The 9,795-nt window shown below is 37.6% G+C and overlaps 1 protein-coding gene across 1 annotated transcript; it reads left to right on the top strand.

The window, feature by feature from the left end:
* The first annotated feature begins 6,311 nt into the window (after positions 1–6,311).
* On the top strand, positions 6,312–8,637 carry LOC141647650 (aquaporin TIP1-2-like). The gene is made up of 2 exons (XM_074455931.1): positions 6,312–6,910; positions 8,109–8,637. Exons 1-2 carry the CDS (start codon positions 6,527–6,529, stop codon positions 8,484–8,486), a joined length of 762 nt encoding a protein of 253 aa, XP_074312032.1. The 5' UTR covers positions 6,312–6,526; the 3' UTR covers positions 8,487–8,637.
* The last annotated feature ends 1,158 nt before the right edge of the window (positions 8,638–9,795 follow it).

Below are 9,795 nucleotides of genomic sequence, written 5' to 3'. Positions count from 1 at the left end.
CTGTTGGTACTGAAATCAAAATTTATCAAATTCAATGTGATGTATCCGAGTATAAACAAAAACCCGGAGAAACCATAATGGATTATTACGGTCGCATAAAGAAATTATGGGACGATATAAATGATTTTGATGCATTACCCTCGTGTCAATGTTCTGGTTGTCACTGTGATTTGCCTAGTACTTTGCGCAAGCGACGTGAAGCTGATCAAGTGCGTGGTTTTCTTATGGGCCTCGAGTCTTATTATGCGAATGTTCGATCACAGCTTTTGGGTACCACACCTTTCCCTCCAATTCAGCTGGTTTACTCGCGCTTTGTGCAAGAAGAGGAGGTCCGTAACGTTGTTCAGTCCCGTGTGGAGGCTGCTACACCCATGGCCTGTGCCGTGACTGGGAATGGGAAACAGCAGCAGGGTAAGAATGATGTCACTCGTCCTCGGTTTAAGTGCACTCACTGCAATAAAGATAGGCACACGGCTAGTCGCTGCTGGGAGAAGCACGGCTTCCCAGTGGGTCATCCTCGGCATTCTGCTCGGGCAGGGGAGACTTCTGCAGCAGCGTCAACATCAAATCCCAAAACAAATGCAGTTTTTGGTGAGACTCCCGCTGTTACAAATATGGTGCGCTTGAATGGTAAGCCTCTTTACAAATGGATCGTCGATACGGGTGCATCGACTCATGTTTGCTATGATGCAGATTTATTTGAGTCATGTGTTAATATAACTCCTATCAATATTGGTTTGCCTAATGGTGCAAGTTTGATTGCTAGCAAGGCTGGAACTGTCGAGATAAACGACAAATTATCTCTTTATAATGTCTTATTCGTTCCGTCTTTCAAATGCAATCTTCTTTCAGTTTCGCAACTTTTATCCACACAACAATTAAGTGTACAATTTACTAATTCGCATTGTGTGATACAGGACCATGCCTCGACGACGATTAGTGTGGGTGATTTTTCGGATGGGCTTTTCTACCTGACAATGGAGGAACTACTTCGTGTTAATGTTGTGACCGGACAAGAAAGTGTTGAGTTGTGGCATCAACGAATGGGACATCCTTTCTCTCGGGTTATGAAGCACATTCCCGCTATTTCTGGTTTTAATAATTCTCAATTTTCATCTTGTGATATTTGTTTTCGAGCCAAACAAACCCGTACTCCTTTTCCTTTGAGCGATAATAAAGCCGAACATTTATTTGATTTAATACATTGCGACGTTTGGGGACCTTATTATCCTAATCGAGCTTGTGATTCCCGTTATTTTTTATCAATAGTTGATGATTTTTCTCGTTGCGTTTGGGTTTATTTGATGAAAACCAAGGACGAAGTCCCACGATTACTCCGTGATTTCTTTTCTTTAATAGCTAGACAATTTAATGGTAGTGTGAAAACTGTACGGAGTGACAATGGGACGGAATTTCGGGGGATTATTCCTTATTTTCGTGAGCATGGAATTATTTTTCAAACCTCCATGGTTCATACACCCCAACAAAATGCTCGGGTTGAGAGAAAACTGTTGGGATTCATTAATCTCATTAGTTTACATATTCATAGTATGATAGTTTAATTTAGTCATAAAATTAAAATGGATCTTATGCATGCAAAACTATTACAAAGTATAAGAAGAAAAATCAATTCTTACATTGATGATTTCGGATAAATGGGCACTAGTAAGTTCACCTACTTACTAGATCTTGAGCTTTCCAAAATGGATGAACAAGATTCAAGTTTAGAATCTCTCCTAAGGAATTATACCCAAGGAATACCCTTAAATATTTTAATTAATATAGAACTAGTATCAATTAAAACAAGCTTAAATTTAGACACAAAATGGAGTTTTGTTCTCTTGTACTTCGGCCAAGAGAGAAGAATTTTGTGAGGTTTTATTTCTCTAAAGTTTTTCACAAAAGTAGAGAGTTGATCAATATTTTCTAACACTAGAAAATAGATGATGAAGTAGTGAATAATTATAGGAAAAACTTTTGCCATTTTTCATGCTAAAAACCGGTTTGGGGAAGTATTGTGGCCAATGCATGGAAAAATTGCTCTTCTCAAAAGTAATAGGGTTGCATGGCTACAACTAGAGTATAATCATTGTGTTTCCCTTATTTAAAATAATCAACACAATTTAACTCTAATACTCCCTCCATTTCGGCACACACAACATAAAATGGAAGGTCCATTTTATTTTGTCATTTGTCAATTTTGTCATATGTCACATGTTACATGACATGTTACACTATAGTGTATTTTTAACATATTAAAAATCAACATATTAATAAAATATGTCACATACAAAATTTAACTAATAATTCTTGATTACTTGTACCAAAAAGGTTTATCGAATTATAAATTTCAACAACTTGAATTTATAATAAATTATTCAATCCGTTTCAATTGTTTCGTAACAATAATTCAATCTAAGTAATAAAACAATTCGATTACTTAGATCGTATCTAATTTAATCGAATTACAATGAGACACGTTAATTTTACTCACAAAATCATCCGTCAATTTTAAGCAATTTAATTAACTCGTATCGGCATACGATTAATTAAATAATCAATTAAGAGTATTACCCTATAGGTATGACCTCAGGGTATCAACTGATCACCACCGTCGCACGACAGTAATGTCAAACTCTAGTCAGCCAATCATTACCGATATGTGTGGACCAGTTGACTGTAAAAAATTACTTTCCCTCTTGTATTCTTAAACATGAGATTTAAACATGTGATCATCATGATCGACAATTGTGATCGCATTATTGTCGGAGGACACTTATTCCAACAAAAACAACAACATATTTTGAATGTTGCGCGTGCTCTTCGTTTTCAAGGTTCTTTACCTATCGACTTTTGGGGTGAATGTGTTTTGACAACAGCTCACTTAATTAATCGTACTCCTTCACGAATTTTGCAAAATAAAACACCATTCGAATTGTTGTTTGGCCGAATCCCAGATATGAGTCTCATTCGGGTTTTCGGGTGTTTGTGCTATGCTAAAAATATGTAATCTCGTGATAAATTTGATACTCAAAGTCGTCGCTGCATTTTCCTTGGCTACTCATTCGGAAAGAAAGGATGGCATTCATATGATCTTGAGACGGGTACTTATTTCCAGTCACGAGATGTACACTTTATTGAGGATAAATTTCCTTTTGCCATGTCTGGTCCAAATTCGGAATCACTCGACAATGTCAAGGACCACAGTGATTTTCAATTCTCTGATGATGACTACCCTATGGATACTTCTACCCATGGTGTCGAGGGGGGGTCCGGGCAATAGCAGCAGCAGCTCCACCCGCCTGATCAGTTGCCTTCGGACAGCTCGGCTGAGACAAGCTCTCAATCTGATGTTTTGAGCCCGACTAATGTGACAACCCCTGGTCAAAATGTAGCCAGGGAAGATGGTGATGGTAATATTCCCCTTGATAATATTGATGTAACTGATGATGGTGCAAGTAATGAAACAGGTGATGAGGAAATGGGTCGAGGTAAACGGGTCAAGTTCGATAATGTTCGTAACAAAGATTTTGTTAAGTGGGATAAAATCAGTGAACACATTAACACGACTTTGGTTCCCTCTAGCTCATCACCCACACCAACGTCAGGTACTCCTTATCCCATTGCTAATTATGTTAATTGTAATAATTTTCGTCTACACATAAGTCCTTTCTTGCAGCTATTACAAATGACACGGAGCCCACTTCTTTTAAAGAAGCTATACGTGACCCCAAATGGAAGAAAGCAATGGAAGAGGAAATTGATGCATTAGAGGCGAACAACACTTGGTCTGTGGTGGATTTGCCATCTGATAAAACTGCTATCGATTGTATGTGGGTCTATAAAATAAAGCGGAAATCAGATGGAACGGTTGAGCGTTACAAAGCACGCTTGGTTGTTTTTGGTAATCATCAACAGGAAGGGATTGATTTTGATGAGACGTTTGCTCCTACCGTTAAGATGGTTACCGTTCGTACTTTTCTCACTGTTGCGACTATAAATAATTGGGAGTTACACCAAATGGATGTTCAAAATGCCTTTCTTCACGGAGATTTAGTAGAGGAGGTATACATGAGACTTCCACTTGGTTTTGGTCATGGGCTGCAAGAAAAGGTATGTCGTCTACATAAATCTTTATATGGTCTTCGTCAATCTCCGCGTTGTTGGTATGCTAAGCTTGCCACTGCCTTGTGTGAGTACGGTTTCTCCTATAGTCCGTGTGATCATTCATTATTTGTTTATCGTAAGGGTGATATTGTGCTTAATGTTCTTGTGTACGTTGACGATTTGGTGATAGCTGGGAATGATAATGTTTCTATTTGTGATTTCAAAAATTATCTAAGTCAATGTTTTCGGATGAAAAACTTGGGTAAATTGAAATATTTTTTGGGCCTCGAAGTGGCACGGGATTCCAATGGCATTTTTCTCTGTCAACGAAAATACATCCTTGATATATTGACGGAAACAAGGCTTCTAGGTTCGAAACCGGCACTTGTTCCCATGGAAGAGAACCACGAGCTCGCATTAAAGGTAGAGCCTTTATTTTCTGAGCCCATGAAATACCGCCGTTTGGTTGGGAAGCATATTTATCTTACTCTTACCCGTCCTGAGATTAGCTATTCGGTCCATATCCTTTCACAGTTTATGCACGCACCTTCCCAAGCTCATTGGGATGCTGTTATTCGTGTTGTTCGGTATTTGAAAGGTAATCCAGGTCAGGGTATTCTATTGCGGGCTAATGCTCCTATGGAGCTTGAGGCCTATTGTGATGCGGATTATGATAGTTGTCCTGTTAGCCGCCGTTCTCTATCTACATATTTTATTTTTCTTGGTGGATCACCAATTTCTTGGAAGACTAAGAAACAAGCTACTGTGTCTCGGTCATCTGCTGAATCTGAATATCGTGCCATGGCTTCCGCTACATGTGAAATTCTTTGGTTAAAAGGTTTGCTTCGTAGTTTGGGCTTTGACCAGTCAGTAGTTGTTCCACTTCATTATGATAGTCAGGCGGTTATCCATATTGCTAATAATCCCGTTTTTCATGAACGAACTAAACACATTGAGATTGACTGTCATTTTGCTCGTGATGAAATTATACGAAGGACTATTGTGCCGTCTTATGTTCGTACTACCACTCAGCTTGCGGATATTCTCACCAAGGCGCTTGGGCGAACTCAGTTTCACCGACTGTTGGGCAAGTTGGGCATTGCTAACCCCCATGCTCCAACTTGAGGTGGGATGTTAGCATAATATTTGCCAAATATTATGCAATTAGTTTTGGATATATGTGATATGGTATTTTGTTATGTATACATCTTTGTATTCCTTCTTTCGGGGATTCTGTTTAGGCTTTTAGTTATGTAATTCCTAAACTCTAGCTAAACCTAGGTGTATATATTATTTTGGCACATACGTTGAAAGGCAATACACAGAAAACTTTCACACAAAACACTTTTCTTCTGTTCAATAATTCTGTTAACATGGTATCAGAGCCCATGGCTAAAGACCTGGGTATGATGATTAACTGGGCCATTGTGTGCCAGCTGGAGCCGAGGCTTTGTGTACCTCTTATTTGGCTCAGTCTGGCCAATTGGTTTTAGGATGGAACCTCCCTTGAATTGTTGAGTGGTCCGTCTCTCCTCCGTTTGTGTAAGGCCCAGGCCCATTTGCATGATTTAACATGGTATCAGAGCCCATGGCTAAAAACCTGGGTATGATGATTAACTGGGCCATTGTGTGCCAGCTGGAGCCGAGGCTTTGTGTACCTCTTATTTGGCCCAGTCTGAGCTTGTTTGCAGTCGGAGAAAATTCCATCCGTTGATGGCTCCGGTTCGATTTAAAAGTGGGCCTCACGTGTGTGGGGGAGTGTGAAGAATCTCATATTATCCCACATGTGAGTATCCCACATTGAAGGAGAAAGAGATTGTCTGGCACTTTATAAGCGAGAAGACTCTACTCCTCCTATTGCCAATTGGTTTTAGGATGGAACCTCCCTTGTGTTGTTAAGTGGTCCGTCTCTCCTCCGTTCAGGTAAGGCCCAGGCTCATTTGCATGATTTAACAATCACCTTAGTAAACTAAAAAGTTTAATAATTTTTCATCTATGTCAAATAATACGTAATTTTCTTGTAGAATTTTCTTTAATCTTATGATATTTTTATTTTTAGTTTTTGCATTTTTTGGTCGTACTTGTAATTGTTCATTTACCCATCTCCAATAATTCACCACAAATAATTTTAAAAAAAAAAAAAAAACACGATCCATTCATATCTTGTCGACCCAATGAAATTAAAATGACAGGCTGGCCAATAAGGGAAGGACCTGCTCCAATTGTCAGCAGTCACTTATTATAAACCGGCAACCGGTAAAGCCCGGTATCACTACCAAACTCCCCTCCCATTTCCCAGTATAAAACCTACATGCTCCCAACTCTGTGAAGTGGAGAGTTGAGAAAGACACACACATACACCCTTTACATTTCCCACATCATCAACTTATAATCCATTTTCTTCAATTCCCGAACCAATATGCCTATCAGCAGAATTTCAGTTGGGCGTCCTGAGGAGGCGTACCACCCAAATACTTTGAAACAGGGTTTGGCTGAGTTTATCTCTACCTTAATCTTTGTTTTCGCTGGTGAGGGTTCCGGTATGGCATTCGCTAAGTTGACAGCTGGCGCTGCCGCAACCCCTGCTGGACTTGTGGCCGCTTCTCTTGCACATGCTTTTGCGCTTTTCGTTGCTGTGTCTGTCGGAGCTAATATCTCCGGTGGACATGTCAACCCTGCTGTCACCTTTGGTGCTTTCATTGGAGGAAACATTTCTCTTCTTAATGGGATTGTGTACTGGATTGCTCAGCTTTTGGGGTCAACTGTTGCCTGCTTGTTGCTCAAGTTCGCCACCGGTGGATTGGTATGTTATTATTTAATTTATTGTTTTTTTCTCTTCCTATTTGTTTGGAGAATCACTTTAATTTCCTCTTTGGATGCATGCATATCTGACTGACATGGTTATGGATTACACCGATGTGGAAAGAAGTAGGAATTGTTTACAATAAAATCCGACAGATTTGACTTACATCTGTCTTGAATTTTTATAAAATTCAAGAAATGATTGTGAAAAGGGATTTTCACCTCCTAAGGAGCAATGATTGTTTCATTACTATTTTTAGGAAAAAAATTGTGTCAATAAATTTTACCTTACCCTAGATAAGAACGATGTTGTTTACCCGAACAACCCGAGTATATTTTATCAAATGTGTTTACATTCCGGATAGACAAAGTTTTATTTTAATAGGATTATTTTATCTAAAATTAAGATAGAAAATGTGACCATTTTATGCTAAAAGGTAAATATTTCATAATAAGATCTTATATTTTTTTTGTGTCAAAACTAACAATTTTAGTTATTACATATTATCATTAAACCGTCACTTTATATTCAAAATGTTTACATTTTCTGGTCTTAAAGCTTATAATTGTAATAGGCAAATTAGAATTACTTAGGTTCTACACTTACTTAACTTTAGTCTATATAATTAAGGAGTATTTTATATTTCAGTCTTAATTCGTGTCTATGTACTTCGTAAAAAAACTATCTCTTAAAAGGTTGAATGAGCAAGTCTTTATGAATTAGAGAGATATCTTAAAGAAAAGGAAAGATATTAGCTAGTTAACGAGAGTGTTTAAGGTGATCAATCACTTATGGCTCCAATTCAAAGAATTACAGCAAATTTACATAGCCTAATTAAGTATACTATCTAATTTATATGGAGTAGTAATCAATAGTTGTTGAAAAATTAACGCACTTCTCTTTTTTTTTTTTTTTTTTTTTTTTTTTTTTTTTTTTTTTTTTTTTTTTTTATGGACCCTAAAAATTGAAATAATGAACTTTTATAAAGTTAAAAGAAAAGATAACATGAAAAATTAAGATAGTAATGATCTCTATAAAGTAAGGATCCTTGGCGAAATAAGAATAATCATATTGAAATGAAATAAGTACAGATCGAGAGTAATTGATTCCATATTTTTATCTTGCGATCATACTCTTTGTTTATAATGTTTGATTAATGCATGATTAAGGCATTGACTAATTTTGATTGGTAATACAGGAAACCTCTGCTTTCGCTCTAGCCGCCGACGTGTCAGTATGGAATGCACTCGTTTTAGAAATTGTGATGACATTCGGATTGGTATACACAGTGTACGCCACAGCCGTAGACCCTAAGAAGGGTGACATCGGAATTATTGCACCCTTGGCTATTGGTCTCATTGTCGGAGCCAACATCTTGGTCGGAGGAGCCTTCTCTGGAGCATCCATGAACCCGGCCGTGTCATTTGGCCCAGCCGTTGTCAGCTGGAGCTGGGAGAACCACTGGGTGTACTGGGCCGGACCACTTATTGGTGGTGGAATTGCTGGACTCATCTACGAGTTTATCTTTATCACTGCTGAACCTGCCCCAGCTGATTATCAGAGAATCTCCGCATAAGCTTTAAATTAAATGCATTGTTTGATGGTTCAAGTAATCAAGTGTTATGATGTCAAATGCTTATGTGTTTTTCTTAATTTATTTTTTTAAGTTAATTTGGGTTATTTGTATTTTGGTGACATTTTCTAGTGCATTTGAAAGTTGTTTGGCATTTTGTTTTTTTGTGAATAAGATTCTTCAATCATGTTCATCACATCTTCAATTTTGGTCATAGCATAACCGGCCATTACATTAAATTATGGGTTAGATGGTTATGTTTTGGACATATTGTGTATCATTGCATCTTCTTATCCCTATCATTGTTTAATTTCATCATTTTGTTTTCTCCCACTAATTTCTTCACCAAACTTTGTGGAGGACCATATATCATGATCCATGTTTAAGTTGGTCGCGCGTACTTTTGGTATTCTATCTCGAATATTCCCATGGAACTAAATTTGAAAGTGTATTTGAGTTTTTCTTGAAACAGCTTGTGCATCATTAAGCAAGTTAATCACATTATTGAGTATCACAGCATTATATACAACTAACCATTGTATAGAGTACAAGTTTTTGTATCAAAAGCGAGTTCAATTAATAATGCGTATTTGAATCAATTTGGTATCAACACTTTAAGGAATCAAGATGTCTATATTCTACGGATTATGTTCTTAAATGATGATAAGGTTTTATATTGATGGCAAAGGCCACAACGACAATGACATGAAACCGCCCCACGAGCTCTTAATGAGAAAAATAAATCAAAGAGCCATTGTCATGACAGAAAACAAAATCAAAAGATTTTATAGGCACTAAATGGAGACTAACAACCACCAAAATGGAGCAAATACCACGCCAAGAATACCCAACAAGATTAAGACAAACTTCCATAGTAGTGATACTTGATAGTGTCATGCATCGCCGAATTCTACAATAGAAATTGAATTGAGTTGGCATTGTTGACAGCACTATATTCCTGAAAAATCACCCTAAACTACCTCTTGAATGCACCTTCTCTAGAACGACCCTTAGCAAGCACGGAGTACTAATCAAAATTTATGATCTCATACCCTTTGTGGTACACATAGGTCATCGGCTCCTCGGTTTAGAATTAAATTGTATTACCGAATAAAAATAAATCGAATTAAATCTCAACCAGCACCACAATAGCAAATTAGGATTCCAAATTTTCTGCTTACTATAATCTGTAGTGGACTCGTATTTTCTCAACCATCATACCTAGTACGTGATTCCGAAACTACTTAATATCAATAAAAAGCCTCTTACGTATAGGTAAAAGCACGAGCCTTACTCAAAACTATGGCCTGTC

Source organism: Silene latifolia, chromosome 3, assembly GCF_048544455.1.
Source record: "Silene latifolia isolate original U9 population chromosome 3, ASM4854445v1, whole genome shotgun sequence".
NCBI classification, from domain to species: Eukaryota; Viridiplantae; Streptophyta; class Magnoliopsida; order Caryophyllales; family Caryophyllaceae; genus Silene; species Silene latifolia.
Note: the sequence above shows the minus strand (reverse complement) of the source record. Positions and strands in the feature narration are given on the sequence as shown.